The sequence below is a fragment of the Haliotis rufescens genome, unplaced genomic scaffold, assembly GCF_023055435.1.
Source record: "Haliotis rufescens isolate VD_foot unplaced genomic scaffold, xgHalRufe1.0.p SCAF_3, whole genome shotgun sequence".
In the NCBI taxonomy this organism is placed as follows: Eukaryota; Metazoa; Mollusca; class Gastropoda; order Lepetellida; family Haliotidae; genus Haliotis; species Haliotis rufescens.
Genome location: NW_025964001.1, coordinates 56,182,806 through 56,207,679, shown reverse-complemented (window position 1 = coordinate 56,207,679; position 24,874 = coordinate 56,182,806). Strand labels below are relative to the sequence as shown.

At 39.5% G+C, this 24,874-nt stretch overlaps 1 protein-coding gene across 1 annotated transcript in view; it reads left to right on the top strand.

Annotated features, from left to right (window-relative positions):
• Positions 1 to 24,874, top strand: part of LOC124148765 (limbic system-associated membrane protein-like) — a 78,262-nt gene that overhangs the window by 29,467 nt on the left and 23,921 nt on the right. The window contains exon 2 of the mRNA XM_048403102.1: positions 23,503 to 23,612. Coding sequence (XP_048259059.1) covers positions 23,503 to 23,612 — 110 coding nt within the window. The remainder of the gene's footprint in view (positions 1 to 23,502; positions 23,613 to 24,874) is intronic.

Sequence of the window (24,874 nt, the reverse complement as noted above, 5' to 3'; positions counted from 1 at the left end):
CGTGAGCGTTGGAGCTGTGAAACATTAAAGACGAAAGGGGCCTTCTTGTTAAAGTTCATGTCTACTTAGATCCTTGATAGAAGTGTTAGTTTCACGACTTCTTCACGAGCAAAAAACCTTTGTCTAAAGGTATGTTATTGATGGGCAAGGATAGATTTTGGAAAGTAATGAACGCTGTGAGAAGTTCGTGTTAGGTTTTAGTCAGTAAGTAATTTCATTACTAATGTGTCTATGGTCACATACTGAAGCAAAGGCTTTTAAAGGTGTTTCATATGACCCCGAGTAAAAAAGTCAGTATAATCAATTGAACACTTAATCGCTCATTTAAACACATTCGTCCCCGCATTTCAAGACACCTAAAAAAACCAAGCGTTATAACAATGACGTGATATACTACAGCTCCGGGATTAAAGTGTCGTTTGTGAATCCGATATTTTCAACTGTACATATGAACAATGGACAACTTATCAGTTGTCTCGGTTCCTGTTCGAGAATGCATGCTAATTTCTATCAGCTAGTTTATTCATAAGGTAAAATTCCCAAAAGTAACTGTGATTATGTTCATGTATTTCATATCGTACTTAATTCATAGCTCTTCTCTATTTTTTTTATTGTGTAACATATAGTGCTTTAAGTCGTCTAATGATAGACAGCATAGTCATTCTAAACAGTTCTTCCAACCAATGTATTTGTGTCAATTACACAAGTCAATCAGAGGTATCACGATCATATTCATATTATTAATTCACATTTTCGAAAACGTAATTGGATCACAGTTAATTTTGTGTTTGAGTATCTCTAATAAATTTTAATATTTTCCCAAAATTGTCACAATACAACAAAATACAGACAATCTAGTTGTGACATCATGAGCATCGATCTTTGCAGTTGGGATACGATGACAGGCATAAACCAATCCACTTGGCCTGACCCAATCCTGTTAGTCCCTCTTACGACAAAAACAGTCGCCTCTTATGACATGCATGGGTTGCTGAAGACCAATTCTAACCCGGATCTACACGAGTACATGAAAATACAGCAGTGTCTTATGGGGGTGTTGCAGTTGACATTCTATAGAAAAATCATGAGATGAAACGGTGCTGAATGCATCATCTCTATAAGTTACATGGAACCACTCTAGATTAAATATGCGATTGATAACGAGCTGGTTCTTTAAGCTCTTTTCACTTAACAAAAATGGCTGTTTCCAGTTTTACAAGGTTAAAACAAGTTGAGACGTTGCTTATTTGCAAGCATGCTAAAGTATTGGCAGCTGTTATTAAGGTATCTAATAGGAGCCCTTGACCAAGCCAAACGATCAAATTCCTGCTACGCATATTTGCAGTATTTTAGAAGCTCAAACAGACCTGGGATTGAATTCCTCGAGGCTGTTCGGAAGACCCTCGCAGTAGACCCAGCTGGGCTGCTAGCGAAGCTCTCACTTCAGTCACAACTAATTAGATTTGCTGCCCATAAATTAGTTTAGTTAACTCGCAACTTTCTCTAATTGCTGATTAGCTGTGTTAAAACGATATACATCATTTCTTAGCTATTGTCTATGTTTTCCAATGTGGCTGAACCCACGGACGTTGGGGCTCGTTCCGAGACGTGGTAAACACTATTTCAGGAAGACATTAATTTTGCTCTGGCTAGAAGCAGGTTTCTATCTGACCAAATACTACAAATTCAATCTTATGCGTTCCTCTGCATTCTTATATCACATTAGACCAATGAGGTCGTAGGTTTCTGCAGACAGACGGTAGTAATTTTAACGTCGAAAATACGTTGAAAAATAAAATGGGGAAACATAATTTCAGGTTTGGGTCTTCGTTTTAGGTGGAAAATAAAACGTGTCATTTATTAGGAGAATACGGCACTGTGAATGATAAAGCATGTATTAAACGAGCAAAACAGATGACACCGCATGTATTATTCACGTTCTCGTCGGTTATATTTTTCTGTCTGTCGTAAGTGTACATGAAACAGTTTAGTTAACGTCAAAAAGTTTTGCAATCGGGTGACAAACGTTACGAATGGTCTCTTTTAGAGCTATTGATTTTAAATACAGATCACACATTTCTCAAACCGGAATCGCCAAGTCTACATGTACTTGTTTCATTGCAGTTAATCTATATCTCTTTTTCTGTCGCCAGTATATTTTCTTTTTTTAGATAAAAAGGGAGTACTGGATGTATTCCACCGACGTAGGTGCTTCGTGATAAACAATAGCTATGGCTGGCAGTGCATATGTGTAGATTAACCCACGCTGTAAGCACTGTAAGTATGTGGGGAAAATGTCAAAGTGTATTTTGCACTGTTTGTACAGGTGCTTCTTAGAACTGATTTTAAGCGAGACTGGTTAATCTTTGGTGTGAACGTCTTAAATTTCAAGTAGTGAAACTCGTGACAATTCGGTAATTATCGTGTAATTTCGATGACGACATCACAAACTAGTTAGTAATAGTGTTGAAATACGTTTATATTGAACGTACCGACGGCCAAAATACTTTCAAATGTATATAAATGGTTTAGTGTGTTGTGAAAAGAGATAGGACACACCTCGCCCTTCGGAACTCACGCATTGTCGTTATTAGTAGACCTTCATGTTCAAGTCTGAGAACAGAGGGCCGAAGCCTCATGGTTCCTTGAGTGTTTGGTTTTCGGGCATGGGTGAGATTGGGCTAACGCTGCGTTCAAGTTAAGAATACTCATAAAGTAACTAATACCGGTTTTATAGTGTTAGCCCACTGAGATACCCCATGAACAAGGATAGCCCACTCAGACTCAGTGTACTGTACAGCGAGCCGTCAAGCCTCTGATTTATCCTTTAAATGCCGAGCGCCAGACAGGGTAACAACAAGTGCCATCTCTTTAACGTATTTTGGTATGACGCGGCAGGGGATCGAACCACCGACCTTCCACTCCGGGCAGACCCTTAGGGTCACCCTGGTCTGTGAAAACTATTGGTTTAAACTTCTTTCTTACCAAAGCCATCCGCTGCATGCGAATTGTTTCATAATGACAACTACTCTTAATGTATTTGACTTCCAATCTACTGCGCACGCTCACAATGGAATTATAATTACTTCGGCTAACCAACCCCAGGAAAACTGTACTGATTAAATTGAAATATTTCCCACTCGATTACATCTCGATTGAAATAAATGTTAATACAGAATGTCAAAAAATCAGTAAACTTCCAGGTCCGTAAGTAGATAATACATTTTCTGTTCTCGTATTCACAACTAAATGTCAGCATTAGTTTTTTAAGCGGACTAATTCGATGGCTTGCTCTAAGACAATCAGTCTGATATGAATCGCTGGTTAACTTATACTAGAAGTAAAATACAACTTTGACATACCATAACAGGCACAAAATGTGGACACAGCTAGTGGTGTGTATATGTACATGTAGTTCGGTGAAGATATTGCACGGTTGCAGGAAGCCATCGAGCGATACCTAAAGGCTAGAAGACCTGACAATAACACCTGACCTAAATACATCACCATGGAATTGCCTCCCTGCCCATCAGTGTTACAAATACCAGCATATATATTATATTATATTATATTATATTATATATATATGCTGGTATGAGTAACACTGATGTGCAATATGATAATATGTGTGTGTGTGTGTGTGTGTGTGTGTGTTTGTGTGCGTGTGTGTGTGTGTGCGTGTGTGCGTGTGTGTGTGTGTGTGTTGGTGACCGAGGAAGTATTTCTGTCTTTAAACGATGACCGAGGAAGTATTTCTGTCTTTAATCGGTGATCGAGGAAATATTTCGGCATGTAAACGGTGACCGAGGAGGTACTTCTCTATTTAAACGGTGACCGAGGAAATATTTCGGCATGTAAACGGTGACCGAGGAGGTACTTCTCTATTTAAACGGTGACCGAGGAAATATTTCTGCATGTAAACGGTGACCGAGGAGGTGTTTCTGTCCTTAAACGGTGACCGAGGAAGTATTCCTGCATGTTAACGGCGACCGAGGAGGTATTTCTCTATTTAAACGGTGACCGAGGAAATATTTCGGCATGTAAACGGCGACCGAGGAGGTGTTTCTGTCTTTAAATGGTGATCGAGGAAGTATTTCTGTCTTTAAATGGTGATCGAGGAAGTATTTCTGTCTTTATACGGTGACCGAGGAAGTATTCCTGCATGTTAACGGCGACCGAGGAGGTACTTCTCTATTTAAACGGTGACCGAGGAAATATTTCGGCATGTAAACGGCGACCGAGGAGGTACTTCTCTATTTAAACGGTGACCGAGGAAATATTTCTGCATGTAAACGGTGACCGAGGAGGTACTTCTCTATTTAAACGGTGACCGAGGAAATATTTCTGCATGTAAACGGTGACCGAGGAGGTGTTTCTGTCCTTATACGGTGACCGAGGAAGTATTCCTGCATGTTAACGGCGACCGAGGAGGTATTTCTCTATTTAAACGGTGACCGAGGAAATATTTCGGCATGTAAACGGCGACCGAGGAGGTGTTTCTGTCTTTAAATGGTGATCGAGGAAGTATTTCTGTCTTTAAATGGTGATCGAGGAAGTATTTCTGTCTTTATACGGTGACCGAGGAAGTATTCCTGCATGTTAACGGCGACCGAGGAGGTACTTCTCTATTTAAACGGTGACCGAGGAAATATTTCGGCATGTAAACGGTGACCGAGGAGGTACTTCTCTATTTAAACGGTGACCGAGGAAATATTTCTGCTTGTAAACGGTGACCGAGGAGGTGTTTCTGTCCTTATACGGTGACCGAGGAAGTATTCCTGCATGTTAACGGCGACCGAGGAGGTACTTCTCTATTTAAACGGTGACCGAGGAAATATTTCGGCATGTAAACGGTGACCGAGGAGGTGTTTCTGTCCTTATACGGTGACCGAGGAAGTATTCCTGCATGTTAACGGCGACCGAGGAGGTATTTCTCTATTTAAACGGTGACCGAGGAAATATTTCTGCATGTAAACGGTGACCGAGGAGGTGTTTCTGTCCTTATACGGTGACCGAGGAAGTATTCCTGCATGTTAACGGCGACCGAGGAGGTATTTCTCTATTTAAACGGTGACCGAGGAAATATTTCTGCATGTAAACGGTGACCGAGGAGGTGTTTCTGTCCTTAAAAGGTGACCGAGGAAATATTTCTGCATGTAAACGGTGACCGAGGAGGTGTTTCTGTCCTTAAAAGGTGACCGAGGAAATATTTCGGCATGTAAACGGTGACCGAGAAAGTATTTCTGTCTTTAAACGGTAACCGAGGAAGCATTCTGTCTTTAAACGGTGACCGAGGAAATATTTCTGCATGTAAACGGCGACCGAGGAGGTGTTTCTGTATTTAAACGGTGACCGAGGAAGTATTCGGTCTCTGAGGAGATTCCCAGCATCCTTCCAGATTACTGAATGGTCGGCCCCCACGCATTCAGTCAGGGTTGAATAATAGAGCTTTGATGAATGCTGAAACCAACATGCGTAAATCCCGCAGTGGTTTGTCCTTCTCATGTTGTGCCAATGATGTGCCAATTCGTATAGACATATATATGAATATACGAATATATCGTAATTTACAGAAAGTCATATTACCTCTTTGCATTTGGTATCCTGATCTATCTTAAATCTTAAGCATGCATTTGACTACGAACAGAATTTTCTACAAGCATATAAACGTTTTGCATTTTCAAATGTGAGGAAGTTTAACTGTAGATTAGTAAATTAGAACTTCCAGGCCAATGCTTTAGATATTTGATTTTAATCTGTCAGAATCAAGAGCTAATGCAACTGACTATGTTCCATTGGCATTTTAATTTGAGGCGTGTTTTGTTTCAATATTGAAAGCGCGAAATGTCAGCTGAAATCAAAGTCGCTATATATAGCTTCATTACAAAATCTAACATGTTAACATTTACTTAGCATCGGAAAAATTCAATATGCATAATGTCATTTTTGAAACTATCATAAAATGTCTCACAAATAAATCACTGATTGTGTATCTGCCTAATTAAAACAAGCATGATGGACGGGGAGGTATATGTAGAAGTTTAATATCTCCCAAAGACGATTCTGTTAAATCGTGGTTTTGTGACACTTCTATCACCATCTATGAAGTATGAATGAGGAATAGGCTGAAATAACTAAAGTTAAGTCAAGGTGCAGCATTCTGAGGTATAAATTTAAGAGGTAGATCAAAAAGAATTATTGGAGGAAATATAATTGGTTCACATGAGTAATGTCCACTGGCGTTTCTTCACATGAGTATTGTCCACGGGCGTTTCTTCACATGAGTCATGTTCACCTGCGTTTCTTCACATCAGTAATGCCAACTGGCGTGTCTTCACTTTAGTAATGTCCACCTGTGTTTCTTCACATCAGTAATTCCCACTTACGTTTCTTCAAATTAGTAATGCACACCTGCGTTTCTTCACTTTAGTAATGTCCACCTGCGTTTCTTAACATGAGTAATGACCACAGGCGTTTCTTCACTATAGTAATACACACCTGCGGTCTTCACTTAAGTGATGCAAACCTGCGTTTCTTCACATTAGTAATGTCCACCTGCGTTTCGTCACTTTAGTGATGTTCACCCGTGTTTCTTCACATTAGTAATGTCGCCTGCGTTTCTTCACATGAGTAATGTCCACGGGCGTTTCTTCACTATAGTAATACACACCTGCGGTCTTCACTTTATTAATGTCCACCTGCGTTTCTTAACATGAGTAATGTCCACTTGCGTTTCTTCACATTAGTAATGCACACCTACGTTTCATCACTATAGTGATGTCCACGGGCGTTTCTTCAGATGAGTAATGTCCACGGGCGTTTCTTCACTTTAGTAATGTCTACAGGCGTTTCTTCACTTTAGTGATGTTTACCTGCGTTTCTTCACATCAGTAATGTCTACAGGCGTTTCTTCACTTTAGTGATGTTTACCTGCGTTTCTTCACATGAGTAATGTCCACAGGCGTTTCTTCACATGAGTAATGTCCACAGGCGTTTCTTCACTTTAGTAATGTCCACCTGTGTTTCTTAACATGAGTAATGTCCACAGGCGTTTCTTCACTATAGTAATACACACCTGCGGTCTTCACTTTATTAATGTCCACCTGCGTTTCTTAACATGAGTAATGTCCACTTGCGTTTCTTCACTTAAGTGATGCAAACCTGCGTTTCTTCACATTAGTAATGTCCACCTGCGTTTCTTCACTGTCGTGATGTTCACCCTTGTTTCTTCACATGAGTAATGTCGCCTACGTTTCTTCACATGAGTGATGCACACCTGCGTTTCTTCACTATAGTGATGTCCACCTGCGTTTCTTCACGTGATTAATGTCCACGGGCGTTTCTTCAGATGAGTAATGACCACTTGCTATTCTTCATATGAGTAATGTCCACGGGCCTTTCTTCACATTAGTAATGCACACCTGCGTTTCTTAACTTTAGTGATGTTCACCTGTGTTTCTTCACATGAGTAATGTCCACAGGCGTTTCTTCAGATGAGTAATGTCCACTTGCGTTTCTTCACATGAGTAATGCACACCTGCGTTTCTTAACTTTAGTGATGTTCACCTGTGTTTCTTCACATGAGTAATGTCCACTTGCGTTTCTTCAGATGAGTAATGTCCACTTGCGTTTCTTCACATGAGTAATGCACACCTGCGTTTCTTCACTATAGTGATGTACACCTGCGTTTCTTCACATGAGTCATGTTCACCTGCGTTTCTTCAGATGAGTAATGTCCACGGGCGTTTCTTCACATGAGTAATGTCCACCTGCGTTTCTTCACATGAGTCATGTACACCTGCGTTTCTTCACATGAGTAATGTCCACGGGCGTTTCTTCACATGAGTAATGTCCACCTGCGTTTCTTCACATGAGTAGTTTCCACGGACGTTTCTTCACATAAGTAATGCACACCTGCGTTTCTTCAGATGAGTAATTTCCACGGACGTTTCTTCACATTAGTTATGCACACCCGCGTTTCTTTACATTAGTAATGCACACCTGTGTTTCTTCACATGAGTAATGCACACCTGTACAATGCACAATAATATGTAAATAATTGATTCTGTAACAGACAATTCAGTGACTGACCTTACGTGCATCGATCTAACCCATTTGGGATACGTTGGCAAGCATCAACCAAATCAGCAGGCCTGACCCACCGATCCCGTAAGTCGCTTCCTAGACAAGCATGGGTTGCTGACGACCATTTATAACCCGGATCTTCACGGATCAGAAATACATATAACCCCTGTTCTTCTAGAGATACTTGTAGAATAACATCATATCAACGAGCCAATTCACACCCAGCCCCGACCCACGGATGCATACACATCCCTACTCCCTACCCCACCAGAACTACTGGTACTTGTAGACTATGTGTAGCATATATATCTTTGATTCCCGTATATATTTGTTGAACTTCGTCGCACATAAATCCCTATATCCCTGTTCACCTCGAGAAACGTGTGGAACAACGTGTGTATGGTGCTAAAAAGCCATGTTCCGCATAAGGACATGTTCCACATGTTACATATACTAGCATATAAATAGGTATTTGTCGAACTACATGCTGCATAGATAAATATTCTTTAGATAGATATTCTTTATTTCCTCCAGATATTGAAGATACATATCATATATGATATTATGTATAATTACAGAGCTGTACAGTAGTACAATTGAACAATATTATTAGAAATGATAACTACAAAATGCATGACAATCAAGTATTCTTATAACTGTTTTGTAACAGATACAGCCATTTCCTACAATGTCTTGACACAATAACCATAAGGTCACCCCATAGACTTTGAGATAAAGGGCTAACACACTCAGGCATACCGCCTAGTAGTACAGATAGGATTATGTCATCGTCCTCACTACATAGTCTTGCAAATGTAGAGACATCTATCACATCACAAATGATTTCAAATAGTTCATTTCTGTCATTCATATTCAATTTACAATACAAAAAGACATGCTTAATAATATCATGAGCTACAATTCCACATCGACATTCCCTGGATTCTATATTTATGCATCCCACATAAATCCCTATATCCCTGTTCACCTCGAGAAACGTGTGGAACAACGTGTGTATGGTGCTAAAAAGCCATGTTCCGCATAAGGACATGTTCCATATTTACTAGTATATAAATATGATATTTGTGGAACTACATGCTGCATATACTAATCATGTTCTGCTCGTTCAATGTGCTTCTACATGCATGGTGCATACATATCCTAATAGACCTGGATATCAATAATAAGGTGTTCGAATTTAGCAGTTAATCTTACAGAATTTCTGCAAACATCTTATCTATGTGTGTAAATGCAGGAAACTGAGACCTAAATCCGGGATGTAATGCATAGATGCAAACATACCATCCATTTATACATATTGAATCCTAATTGTAACACACTGACTTGGACACTACTTCTACTGCATTCGGTTTAACATCTTCTCATTGAACCATTTATACATGATAGCAGTGTAAAACAATATTTGAGAAGCTGCACACATGTATGTCATTTTATGATCATGCTACTGTGCAGAGTTATGTGCGATGTGGTAGAAGGTGAAGTTTTTTTTTCTAAGTTGTGTCCACATGATGACACGTGGAAATAGACCAAAGGACGATGTACACGATTTGCAAGTGGTAGGTTACATTTGCCAGTCACAACTCAGCGTGTGTTCATTACATAAAACACATTAGAAACACAGGTCGTTGGTTTAAATAGATGTTAACACAGAAAACATGCACGCATGCCTCAATGGAACTGGCTCCCGTTACATGTCTGGTTGCCTGATGGAGTGTTTGATACAAACAAAGGCGACTTGCATCGCCTTCCGCATGTATCAGGTCAAGAGCAGGTTGAAAGTCTTCCCGGCGAGTTCTATAGGAGCTGTAGATGGGATGCACAGACTATGCAAGCAGTCCTACTGGGAGGAAGATTCTCTAATCACGCGGCCTCATACACAACAGACCGTAACACCGCAGCTAATGAAAAGAATTAAATCATTGAATTGCTGGAATTTCTTTAGGTGTCAATAGACGGACGAACTGGATGCCACAGGGATGGTTACGATAACGTGTTCGAGAGGCTGCCATCAATAAGACACTAACGGCTTGCTACAGATGCCATCAAAACATCGATATGCCATTGATACTGCCAATGATCGCGCCGCGGAACAACTCAAAGCATTTAGCCACTTGCTTGCAATCGTGTTTGGTGGGCAAATACGTTGGTTTTCCCACAATATCGCTACAAGGGTCGACCGTCGGAATGATAGGCTAATCTTCTCGCGATCTTTAATAGGGCTGATTAGGGGGTGTCAGGGGGCGCGATTTACTACAGCGATTACGGGTCATGGTTGCAATTCGGACGAGGAAATAACGCCCGTATGTTCTGATCGCGCAATAAGAACTCCGCATCAATCAGTTCTGCTAGTTCAAAGCGTAATTTCGTCTTTGTAATGAAATTGTTGTGAATCACCGTTAATCTTGTACAGATGTGAAAAACCGGACCTGATGTGGACTTTACCTCGGGGAAATGTACGTTCGCTTTGATGAGATGCGGAGACAGTTCTGAAACTGTCTTATAAACTGTCTTCAAAAAGTTTCACTGAATTTGGATCATAGTTTCAGACTTTTTTGTGACTTTCAGAAAATATTTACCCCAATGAACAGGCAACGTTGACGGCTAAGTGGTGATTAACGCGTATTTGAAGATCGTCTCCACAAGGCTGATACAAATATTGTGCCTCCAGTGGCAATATAATGTAATTGACCTCTCTTGGTGCTGGGAGAGTCTTCGCGTTTTATTCCTCCTATACCTACATGGTATGTCAATAGGTATATGGAAGCGTTCAAATGAATTTGTTGCCATGTTAACTATGTCTTGCGTGGCATACTTCTTCATGAGATAGGGTTATGAATGCACTTTATGAGCATTCATAGTCTTGGATCGATTGGCTGGTTCATCATTAGCTTGACATCCGCACTAATCGCCGCATGACGACCAGCAAGGGGACAGCATAAATGGGTTTCACTAGATGTACCGACACAGGGAATCGATCCAGAGATGTTTGTGGCCAAGAAGGCCAGTTGCCCACCTCTCCCTCTTCCTCCTCCGAATGCATCACTGATACAGAACAGGAATTACAATTTCCTGATCGCAGTTTGAAATATTTACTTTGTTATTGTCGTTTGCTCAGTTATAATTGAAGCATATATTTCATGAAGTTATTTGAAATTCAGGTGACAACGAGGCATACATTTTAGGCCATACAAAACCTAAGGACAGATGTACATGCTGCTTATAGCAGTCTGGAGTAAGGTACAACGCTGCTTTGAACGGTATTAATCGAACAATCGACTCTTTTTTGGCAGAAATTTCTTGTCAATATGGACAGGGTTTTGTCGCTTTTATTTAATACCAGGGCGTGTCAGCTTCGTGTTGAAGACAAGAATGACAAAAATTTAAAAGTGTACCACTTGGATGAAAGCGACGAGCATGGGTATAACACTGATAAAGCAAGAAACACGAAACAGGTATCCTCATGTGTGAATGTGTCTTCTATGTTTTTTTCATAAATATTTTAAACAGTCAGACACATTGATTGTAATAAAAATGAAAATAAAGGTTTTCTTAAAGATGTCAAAACAACGCTTCAACGTGCAGCAATCGGTCTTCTTTGGATAGTCAGTGACAGAGAAACCCTTGGGGATTAGTAAAACACCTTAGGCAAGAGGCAAGGTCACATGGCAATTTTGTAATGAGTTTGTGTTATTTTTAATATCCTTTTTCCACTACCCCTCGTGGAAACGTTATTTTACATGCGTCAGGAACATAATATGCTTGACCTCGACATTTGAAATGAAAGATTAATGAATGGAATCGAATTTTGAGAGTGTATGCTTAATCCCCATGATTAAGACTGTCAAAATGTCAAATGTAAACAAGACAGTGAAATACTAACGTGACAGCATGTCCCTGATTGATTAGTTAATACAATATTAATACCTCTCTTTCTATTTGGGTATCACTTTCCAAGATGAGTGATACAATGATCAAATCTGGCGATAGGGAGAAACATTTCTGTAAAGATCAAACACTGTAGTTAAACATGCTCATGATACTTGCAAATTTCATTCATAAAAATCAGGTATTCTTTTCTAATGACAAATGATAACAAATACAACCCACTGATCCTGGGATTACAGTTTAAATTCATAAATATATAAAATGATATTAACTGCTTAAACGCGTTGCACAGAATCTGAAAATAGATCAGAGCTAAACTATTCAACAAGAGAACTGATTTACATTATCCATTGTCCCTCTAATATTGTTCATGATACTGGTCGTTGTTACTGCATGACATTCCACAGAATACCATTCAACACATTCTATCGTATAATTGGAGCATTTCCTAACACAGACTATGACATAATATGCATATCTCGATCTGGCTATGGTGTTTTTGCTCAAATTGCCTCACCCGTAAACAAACACCATCTATTATTGGAGGAAGATTAAAAGGTGTCCGTCTCCCAGTCACTACAATCTATCTCTTCAGTTGACGGATAATAAGAAGTCCTATCTTCCAGTGTAAGAGCCTAATCCATCTTCACAATGCTGTGGCACTTTGCGTGTCTCCACGCTCTCTAAACTACTGGTTTTAACACCATTAATATCATTTCATATCGACCTTCATATCATGGAGTGCCACTTAATGCCTACTGACTGTAAATCATACCACCAGACTTATCATATCTTGTATTGGAATGGATGCCTATCAGAGAACCTTCAGTAGGCAGCATGGGATCTTGTCAATTACTTTTTGTCAGCTTGAATGTATACTGGGAAGTATATGTATGGTTTGAATTCAAAATGTGTTGTCTATCAAATGTGTTTACTAGTTGAATAGAACCTATCATTTTATCCTTGTTAAATAGAACAGTGTGTGTTTTTTCAGACCAATATGTACTTCAGAGCTCGGAATACAGGCAAATTGTTCTGCTGTGGTTTTGAACAGGTATTTCCGTCACTGTTCAACTATGTACGTCTATAGATATATGACTTGGTATATCCCATTGATACGTGTACATGAAAGTTCCTCATGGTTTCATTAACGACATGTCTGTTCTAGATGTAAATAATCAACAGGCGGCTGAATGTCTTCAGACATTGAACATGTTTGCCGTTAATCTGGTCTGTCCATTCTGACATTCTTTTACACTCTTTGGAATACGTTTGTGCAACCTTTATTTCAATCTAGCCCATGTATTTATGTTATTCCAGTTTCCGATTAAAACGCATGCATTTTTTTATTGGAAGGGAACAGATGTAAATAATAGTTTTTGATTCTCGGATTACAGGCTTTACTGAGGAAAAAAATTTGCTCCCAGGTACACAAACAAAACGGGCAACAGCTGTAATAGTAGTTATGATACATTAACATTGTTATTTCGTGACTCGGTCGTTTCAGCTGGAAGTAATGCTTGTGTACTAGATGTGTTATGTTGATCCAACCGCGAGAGTCATGTTTGCAATACTATACTTACGGGAACATATTGACCAAGCAATAATAGGGACTTGCATCGACTATCATTGTTGTCACTGATGAGTCAAGTTTGGAAATGTCTTCCACTTGTTTGAAAGTTTTAACCCTGATCAAACAACTTTTGAGCAACAGTTGTTTGACGCTCTTTGAAATCTTCGTTGAAAGAGCATGCTCCGTTGTACCTAAAAAAACGTTAAATGTAGACATCAAAGGCTTGAAAAGTCTTTATGTATTGATCTAATTATGAGACAGATGATGCGGTTATATTAGTCCCCTCTATTTATGAAGTACAGTTTACTCTACATCTATGTGCAGTGTAATACAAGAACAAAATAGGATGGGATGGCTACAATTAGGAGATAAACTTTAGGCGTTTTAAGATTTGAAAGTGTTATTGAATATTCGATGTACAAAAGTTATCAGTAATTGTCTGAAGCACACACGGTCTGTCTCTAAGTAAAGTCTCACAACAAATATGACTTCACTCCTGAATGCTATGACGTCACGACACGTTCGAAGGCGTCACATAACGGAACTCGTCCGGTTAGGAAATTTAGGATTGAGAATGAGAGAAATAATTATCAAGAATACTTTTCATACTCAATAAAAAGTCAGAAAGATTTCCGGGATCCAATCCCATTAAACAACGTTTTCAACCAATCAGACTGCAACACACACTGCCATTTATTTTACAATGGTTTATAATTGAATGGATGACATGGGACAGAGGACGTAATAGAGACTCTCGTTCTTGGCCATAGGTAGTGTCTTTACACACTGATGTTTACATAATGCCATTATATAGGTGAAACAATGCTGAAACTGGCATTAACTCTCATGTTTCCCAAAGCACAATCTTTTGGTCATTCTTGTTGTATCATGTGTTGTCATTTCAAAAGACATTGCACGGAAGCAATCGTTCCCCATGATATGAAGGCTATAAAGGGATCATTGGAAGCAGCAACAGAATTACATACATAATACATGCAATGTATCTGAAGAATTGCATACCACTGAACTGTGTAGGCATTTGTGATGATAGGCGTGAGGTGCTTGCATGTGTCAGATGGTTTGACCCAGGTTATGAATGGTATTTGCATCGTCCGCCAAGTGTGAAACATCTGCCACTGGAGACAGTGTTGTTTGTTCGGAGTTTGGGTCATACAAAGGAAGATTTCTCTTTTATTCACAATGAGAGCAGATTAATATTTTGTTGTTGCCTTTTTTCTCATTTCCTGTTATCTAAATCTGAAAATAAATCAACCAAGGCCATATCAACGCAGTGAGAGGTTCCTTTGGTACCGGATGTGTAAAAACATTGTCATATGTTCTTTGAATGTGTATCGTATTGTGGAACCCCTTGATGAAGCACCGATATTTCTTCGTGAAATGTGTTACTTCTGCAGTTTCATTTCTGTATCGGGCAGTTAGGTCATTTTAGATTTTAGTATTATTTCTTATGGAAAAATAAAGTTCACACACTCATCTCGAAAAAAAGATAAAAAGACGATAACGGAAAATGCAAGTCATCAATCGCAGTGAATACACAATATCTCCTCATAAAGTGTCACTGTCACTTACAAAGAATATCTGCACTTTGTTGTGGTTGATACTTTGCATCTATATCATTTATTGTAACTTGTACGTTTGAAAATGAAACAACTGTTCTTCATGGAATGATACGCGTGAACATTACGCCAGAATATCATTGTTTCTGTTTATGCGACATGAAATACGTGATAAATAGGACAAAGCAAATCGTGTCAAAATTAATTTGCTGGACCAACACTGGAGTCAATAAGTCACATGAACATGGCTTGAAGCCTAGTCCGCCGTTAAATCGCCATAAGAAGGCATGAATCCCCTGTACCAATATTTGTGGACTCCACAAAGGAGGGAATCTGGGCTTCAGGAAATGTAGCCTTTCCTAGCTTGTTCTGTGTACGGGAATCAATGCTGTGCGACGGCCTCCGACATTGATAAAACGTACACTGTATTAACAGACATTTCTTCGGCAACAAATGGGATCCCTTGAGTATAGAAGCCGAGTTTTTGACTTAATTCCATTACACGGAAAGTTCTCATATTGGATTGTGAAGCAAAAACTTGGGACATGTTTTTAAACTGTTCCCTTTTGTACTGCCAACCTTTTGAAACTCATCCTGTAAATTGTAATAATTGGCTGAGACGGACCATGTGACATGGTTTGGTGTTGTGGACCTTTTTGTATTTTGGGAGGTTTACCGTTAATATCTTTGACGCTGGTCACATGCATCTGCACAGGTCAAACACATCATGAATTCGTTTAGTACATGATTGCTTTGAGAAGACCTTGGATCTAAATTTCCTCAAGCCCTGTAAAAAGGAACATATTTTGTTAACGCTGACTATTAGTCATGTACACACAACTCACATTCCATGCACATTATATTCAACATTGAACAATGGTTGTGCGCAAACTATGAACAATATTGCTCATAAAATAAAACAGGCAGCATGAGCACATTTCAGATGGATATACAACGGTGACCCATTTGAAAGAGAAACATGAACGTCTTTCCATACATCGATTATAACTCTTGAACACGCTAGGCCGAAAATAACCAATAATAAAATGTTTATGTAATGACAAGTGGTGACTATTTTATGACATGTTCCTAGGTAACACCGTTTAATGTTGACAGTGAGTCAGACATTATCGACCAGTAAAACCCGTTTATTGCCCTTTATCCTTAAAGGGCGTATCATTATGCTTTTGGAAACGGACAGAATGGTAAGTGCGTTGCAGCGTTTAGTACGTATACTTATGTATTGAGGATGTTAGGATGAAGGATAGTCGCCAGTTGATAACCGCGTGGGATTCGAACTTGTACCGTCTATGCCAATGCATAAATTCTAAACGTATTTCTGAGAACTATTAATGGCATGATACATTACAAGTTTGATAAATCATTATAGATACATACTGTTATTTTACCAGTACAACACATGTAGGCAACAGTGACATTACTACATGTAGGCAACAGTGACATTACTACATGTAGGCAACAGTGACATTACTACATGTATGTAACAGTGACATTACTACATGTGTGCAACAGTGACATTACTACATGTATGCAACAGTGACATTACTACATGTAGGCAACAGAGACATTACTACATGTAGGCAACAGTGACATTACTACATATATGTAACAGTGACATTACTACATGTGTGCAACAGTGACATTACTACATGTATGCAACAGTGACATTACTACATGTATGTAACAGTGACATTACTACATGTAGGCAACAGTGACATTACTACATGTAGGCAACAGTGACATTACTACATATATGTAACAGTGACATTACTACATGTGTGCAACAGTGACATTACTACATGTATGCAACAGTGACATTACTACATGTATGCAACTGTGACATTACTACATGTAGGCAACTGTGACATTACTACATGTATGCAACTGTGACATTACTACATGTATGTAACAGTGACATTACTACATGTAGGCAACAGTGACATTACTACATGTAGGTAACAGTGACATTACTACATGTAGGCAACTGTGACATTACTACATGTATGCAACTGTGACATTACTACATGTAGGCAACTGTGACATTACTACATGTAGGCAACTGTGACATAACTACATGTATGTAACAGTGACATTACTACATGTAGGCAACAGTGACATTACTACATGTAGGTAACAGTGACATTACTACATGTAGGCAACTGTGACATTACTACATGTAGGCAACAGTGACATTACTACATGTATGCAACAGTGACATTACTCCATGTAGGCAACAGTGACATTACTCCATGTATGTAACAGTGACATTACTACATGTATGCAACTGTGACACTTGTACGTGTATGCAACTGTGACACTTGTACATGTATGCAACTGTGACACTGCGACATGTATGCAACTGTGATACTTGTACATGTATGCAACTGTGAAACTTGTACGTGTATGCAACTGTGACACTTGTACATGTATGCAACTGTGACACTGTGATATGTATGCAACTGTGAAACTTGTACGTGTATGCAACTGTGACACTTGTACGTGTATGCAACTGTGACACTGCGACATGTGTGCAACTGTGACACTGCGACATGCATGCAACTGTGACACTGCGACATGTATGCAACTGTGACACTGCGACATGTATGCAACTGTGACACTGCGACATGTATGCAACTGTGACACTGCGACATGTATGTAACTGTGACACTGCGACATGTATGCAACTGTGACACTGCGACATGTATGCAACTGTGACACTGCGACATGTATGCAACTGTGACACTTCGACATGTATGCAACTGTGACACTGCGACATGTATGCAACTGTGACACTGCGACATGTATGCAACTGTGACACTGCGACATGTATGCAACTGTGACACTGCAACATGTGTGCAACTGTGACACTTGTACGTGTATGCAACTGTGACACTGCGACATGTATGCAACTGTGACACTGCGACATGTATGCAACTGTGACACTGCGACATGTATGCAACTGTGACACTGCGACATGTATGCAACTGTGACACTGCGACATGTATGCAACTGTGACACTGCGACATGTATGCAACTGTGACACTGCGACATGTATGCAACTGTGGCATTTTTACAAGTCACCACTGTGACCCCTTTTGTAGGATTCCCGGTGGAAGCATTTACATATGTGTTGATACGGACGATTTCAGCTGAAACAGTTCCGTCCAGATTAACTTTTCATTGTTAAATAAATTGTTTCTAAGGTTTCCACAGTGTGGCGTCACACGTATCGGACATACTCTCTGGTATGTTATCAGAAATAAGTAGCATCACGATTTACCATAGCAACTGCAGTGCATTCAATCATTTCCCTTCAAAGCCCAGTCGAAATTTAGCGTTTTCATACTGTTTCAGTATTTAATCGGGTATACATGAAGTTGCTTTCAGGAGTATCGAATCATGTTCTGATTTATCCATCAAACTTTGATTGTTTTAGAAGTTAATCACGTAAATCTTACCTCTTTGCAGGCCGGAGATGCCCCTATATGCTTTCACGAGTCACGAGGTTTAATTTTTCAAATTAAAAAACTTCGAAAATTCGAAGTTTCCAATAACACCCTGCTTGGCATTTTTTACACACTTATGTTTTACACACTTATCGTGAAATATTTCATTCCCCATTATAGATGTACAATTTTCGTGAATGGAAAAGAAAATAGTAACTTTTTTACCTCTATCCTTATTAATATGGCAGTTGGCCTCCTTTGTCTGTCTGAACAAATGGTTTGCTGTGTACATTGTCAGAAGATCGACCAATCTGTAGAGCCATAATAAGCATGATAATTAATACCAAAACATAGATATAATCATAGTTATTTTACCATATTTATTGCACATTTGCTTGATGACCCAGAGAAAAATAATGAGCCAAGATGTGTAATTATAAAACATTTCACTATGCAGCTGCAGGTTGTTCTAAAATGACGCACACTTAACACACTTTAACATTTCCAAGACTAATTCCGTGTGTATTACGTATAATTAATTTTCATCCTTTATGTTTTCAAACATGTTACTTATGCATGACATTCGTCTTTTGGGTGATGGAATTGTATCCGTGCTGTTCCTATCAATTTGTTTTCAATCTCCTTCAAGATAATTTTTATAATGAGTTCAAAAAAGATAAATAATTGCCCCCTTCTTAAATTCGCGTATGATGAATGTCCTTCTTGTTTGATTTTTTGACTCAGAAAAGACTGAATGCAAAAGCACGATTAACGGAAAATAGACATCCTTGCCTGTTTCGTGCCAAGGGGTATCGATCTTAATAATGTGTCTGGTCCATTAGGCATGGGCAGAATAATTAATTCATTTCTGTCAGAAACATCCAACAAGTTCACGTTTGAAAGGATATCATGCTTCTTTGGAAACATTAAAATTTTGGTTGTCAGTGATAAACCCTCCCCTGTGAGAATAGTCTATCACGGCGCACTCCGAGGTCTGAATGCATATTTCAGAGCCTAACTAGAATGACCTAATGCCATATAACGTGCTTTGCCGATCTGGTTACTGGATGTGTCCATGCTATCTAACACTACAGGTCAAGATATTTGCTGATCTGGTTACTGGATGTGTCCATGCTATCTAACACTATAGGTCAAGATATTTGCTGATCTGGTTACTGGATGTGTCCATGCTATCTAACACTACAGGTCAAGATATTTGCTGATCTGGTTACTGGATGTGTCCATGCTATCTAACACTACAGGTCAAGATATTTGCTGATCTGGTTACTGGATGTGTCCATGCTATCTAACACTACAGGTCAAGATATTTGCTGATCTGGTTACTGGATGTGTCCATGCTATCTAACACTACAGGTCAAGATATTTGCTGATCTGGTTACTGGATGTGTCCATGCTATCTAACACTACATGTCAAGATATTTGCTGATCTGGTTACTGGATGTGTCCATGCTATCTAACACTACATGTCAAGATATTTGCTGATCTGGTTACTGGATGTGTCCATGCTATCTAACACTACAGGTCAAGATATTTGCTGATCTGGTTACTGGATGTGTCCATGCTATCTAACACTACAGGTCAAGATATTTGCTGATCTGGTTACTGGATGTGTCCATGCTATCTAACACTACAGGTCAAGATATTTGCTGATCTGGTTACTTGATGTGTCCATGCTATCTAACACTACATGTCAAGATATTTGCTGATCTGGTTACTGGATGTGTCCATGCTATCTAACACTACAGGTCAAGATATTTGCTGATCTGGTTACTGGATGTGTCCATGCTATCTAACACTACAGGTCAAGATATTTGCTGATCTGGTTACTGGATGTGTCCATGCTATCTAACACTACAGGTCAAGATATTTGCTGATTTGGTTACTGGATGTGTCCATGCTATCTAACACTACAGGTCAAGATATTTGCTGATCTGGTTACTGGATGTGTCCATGCTATCTAACACTACAGGTCAAGATATTTGCTGATCTGGTTACTGGATGTGTCCCTGCTATCTAACACTACAGGTCAAGATATTTGTACTACACATAAAATAGTTTAGCATCATGAATATACGTTTGATAACATGAAAATGAAAATCGAAATAGTTCCATAGAATTCGATTTAAGATATGTTTATTGCAATTTTAATGAGCTTAAACATTATACTACCTTAAACATTTTTGTGTAATGAATATAAATAAAACCAATAAACAATTGAAGCATCTACATTATACAACTCATTCACATTAGAAAGAATAATGTCCCTCGGAAATATTTGCTTCTTTTAAAAGACATAGCCAAGAGTTCTCAATGTCAGTTTAGATATTTTATAAGGTTGACATATGTTTGAAGATGCGCGTACGGTATCAGGTGGTCATATCAAGCACTGAAAAGTGAAATCAATTACTGGCAATATCAAATTCAGTTGTAAATCTACTTCCCCCGAAGATCCTTGAATTCGTAGGGGCGGTCGGGTAGCCTGGTGGTTAAGCGTTCGCTCGTCACGCCGAAAACCCGGGTTCGATTCCCGAAATGGGTATAATGTGTGAAGCCCATTTCTGGCGTCCCTCGCCGTGATATTGCTGGGATATTGCTACAAGCGGCGTAAAATCAAACTCACTCACTCACGTTACATTTGTAGTATTTTGTGTAAGCCTATAACCATTGGTAACCAAGACGTCAAAAGCGCCGCAATTCGCTCTGTAGGCTCTGTAGACCAGGATCCTATGCTCTTGGTACGAAACTCAGATTGGCCCTGATTATGATCCTTGGTTAGGGAGGACCATACATATGCATGTGGGCTTCAAAAAAATGGAAAGCGTCTTCCATCTGCAAAATGTAAGGCCTTCCTCCTACATGAGGCTGACGCGCAGATATACAGAAGTACAGGTCAAAGCAGCACAAAACAAAACTAACTATAACCATGCCTGTGTTTTTACACTATGTGAGACCGCCTCCGTGGTCTAGTGGTAGATCGTCCGCCCGGAAAGCAGAAGGTCAGGGGTTCGATCCCCGACCGCGTCATACCAAAAGACGTTAAAAGATGGTACTTGTTGTTACCCTGTCTGGCGCTCGGCATTAAGGGGTTAAAACAAGGACTGGTCGGCTCGGAGTCAGTATAATGTGTCTGAGTGGGGTTTTCATGTTAAACTGCGGCATGGTATCTCAGTGAGCTAGCACTATAAATCGGCATCAGTCCGGACTAGTACAAGCAGCCACACAAACACACACACGTACATGCACGTCGCTATATAAGTGCAATAATCTTGGACGCGACGTTAAACCCCATTTCACCTCACCTACACCTCCCTTGCTTGAAGGATTTGATACACGCGTCTTGTTGATGTCACTCTGATCATTATGGTGGAAATATTGTAATATTATACAGAGGCAAATGTTGGATATTTTCGCGTCGCTCGTATCAGCGTCTTGACCATTACAACCTTTCACCCGTTTCTTCCGTGGCCTTATCTCCCTTAATAGTCCACTGGGCAATATGTTCGGGCCATGCACAGTGCCAACACACGCAGAGTGAACCAAGTAAAGTAACGACCTAGTTCGTTTGGGTTTTTATCTTCACAATTTACCGATGTGGCAATGGACGCTCTGATAAACGATAGTTTCGATCACCCAATTTGACTGTGCCATCTAGCCATTGTGACGTCCATCGATACCCATTTGGGAGTTAAGACTATACGTGCATAAATGGATTTCTGATGATTAGATTCATGTGGTTCATATATACACGAGTACTTGTTTTGAGCTTGTTATATAGCGGCTGTATGTTTTATGTGGGGTCGACTCAAGGCAAGTGGCAGGCGCGTCTCTTTGTCCGAAGGTTTCCGTATCCAATTCAGGTGATTACAAACAATTCGATATATCGTATGGTCGACAAGCAGGTGTATTCCGACATTCGAGATTTCTACGGTTCTATGTTTGGGTAGTTGGTGCCGTATTATCAACGTGCACGTATATCAATCATTATACAGTAAACTACGGTTATAACGAACTCAAAGGGACTACTAATTTTAGTTCGTTATAACCGTAGTTTGTTATAAGCACATATACAGCATAACTACAGCAAGTCGTCGGGACAATAAAAAGTAAGTTCGTTATATCCGTCAGTTCGTTATAAGCGTGTTCGTTATAACCGTAGTTTACTGTAATCACTTCCGTACAAAGCAAATTGTGATTAATATGATTACAAAGTCTGGTGACAGGTAGGCAAGGGAAGGGATAATAATATTCAGGAAAAAATCATTACAACGATAAACTGTGTTACTGCAGCTAATGAATAAATTTCAATTAATGAATCAAGATCCCAAAAGGCAAACAGAAACTTTCGCGTTGAAAGAAATAATGTGTTTACTTTTCTGATTTCCTTTCGTTAGAACATGACCATTTTAAGATTCATGAAAAATAAATATATGTTGATATATAAATACAATATATATTTTCTATTTTCCGTTAATCGTGCTATTGCATTCAGTCTTTTCTGAGTCAAAAAATCAAACAAGAAGGACATTCATCATACGCGAATTTAAGAAGGGGGCAATTATTTATCTTTTTTGAACTCATTATAAAAATTATCTTGAAGGAGATTGAAAACAAATTGATAGGAACAGCACGGATACAATTCCATCACCCAAAAGACGAATGTCATGCATATTGCATATTCATATGGTTCTTTTCAATTATCTTTATCTCTCTCAGAATTTATAATGCGTTATGAAGAATTGAATAAAGTCCATGTTTAAATGTTTTAAATGCTCAATCCGCCCCGCCCTCTAGACTGTATATGCTGTGGCCGTGACCTCTTGACAGTGTAGGTCAAGGGCGTGGCCCTCTGTAGACTGTATGTATCTCGTTTCAGACGGACAGAAGATCACGCCGAGTTTTGACGTCCCCTTCATGAACGTCACCGTGAGAGAAGGAATGACTGCAATTTTACCATGCTCTGTTAAAAATCTCGGCAAACACCAGGTAACTAAAACTAACAATTGAAAGTGTTAATTGAGTGAATGCTGTTTTACGCCGCACTCAGCAAAATTGCATGTTTTTCACGGTGTCCTCTAAAGTATAGAGTCAAACCAGTAGATGAGTGAGTGAGTGAGTGAATTGGGTTTAACGCCGCCTTTAACAGTGTTCCAGTCATATCACGGCGTGACAGCTTAATGTGGGAGGAAACCCCGAAGAGATGCAGGTCTCGGACGTTTACCACTTCGGTGAAACCCACGAGCACGGGTATGACGCTAACAAACCTTGAAACATAATCGGGGCGAACCGGGATTCGAACCCACAATCATAGGTTTCTGGCGTTCCAAAGGGACGCAACTCTGCACGCCTTAGACGACTGGGCCACCCGTGCCCCAACCAGTTAATGACAGCATGATCAAATATCCAGCCATCGACCATCCAGTCCTCCTTGGTCGGCCATTGCGACTAAAATGGTATGATGAAAGGACGTACTCGTATTCTGATGCAGAATGAAATTATTATACCGTGTCTCTGTACATCTCATCTTAAATTTAATTACCGATCCTATAAGTATTAATTTAAGGAAGCAAACCTTTGCACTTTTATTATTGTTTCCATCTACAGATACTGAAATTCGAATAACTTTAATGGGAAAAAATCAACAGAGTTAATGTTAAACCAAATATCGCTCACATCAGGCTAGCGATAATAGTCAAGTCTCTGTTGACAGTTCAGAGCGTAAATGTTCTAAAGGAAAGCCATTTTAAACCGGTGTGCCGGGGACGCATCGTGCGCTTTTATTGCTTGGACAGTTACATTTAGGATCAATGATGAAGCGTTGTTATCTAGGTAGAAGCCATACATTTAACTTGCCTCTGACGGAGAGAATTCCTCCTGACGGTGGGTGGTTAGCGTTCAAGAACCACTAGGATCGCGTGACTGAGCGGGATAAAGTGTAGAGCAACTGTTAGGGGTCTACCAGCATTTTGGAACGATAATCCTCTCCATCATAGAACACAGGTGTATCATTGGACTGAGGAGCTGCGAGGACTTAACCTTTGTGTTGATATGAACAGGAAAAAATATACAGCTCTGAGCGCATATCTTATGCAATTTGGTTTATTCTTTGAACAAGCCTCGCGTGAATATCTAGTTGTACGATGACCTTTTAACGTTAGCTCTATAACATGCAATACATATTGGGGATTTAACGCAGTCGTTTAACAGCTCGAATTTTCGCAGCCGGGTTTATTGAAGGTACTTGTTTC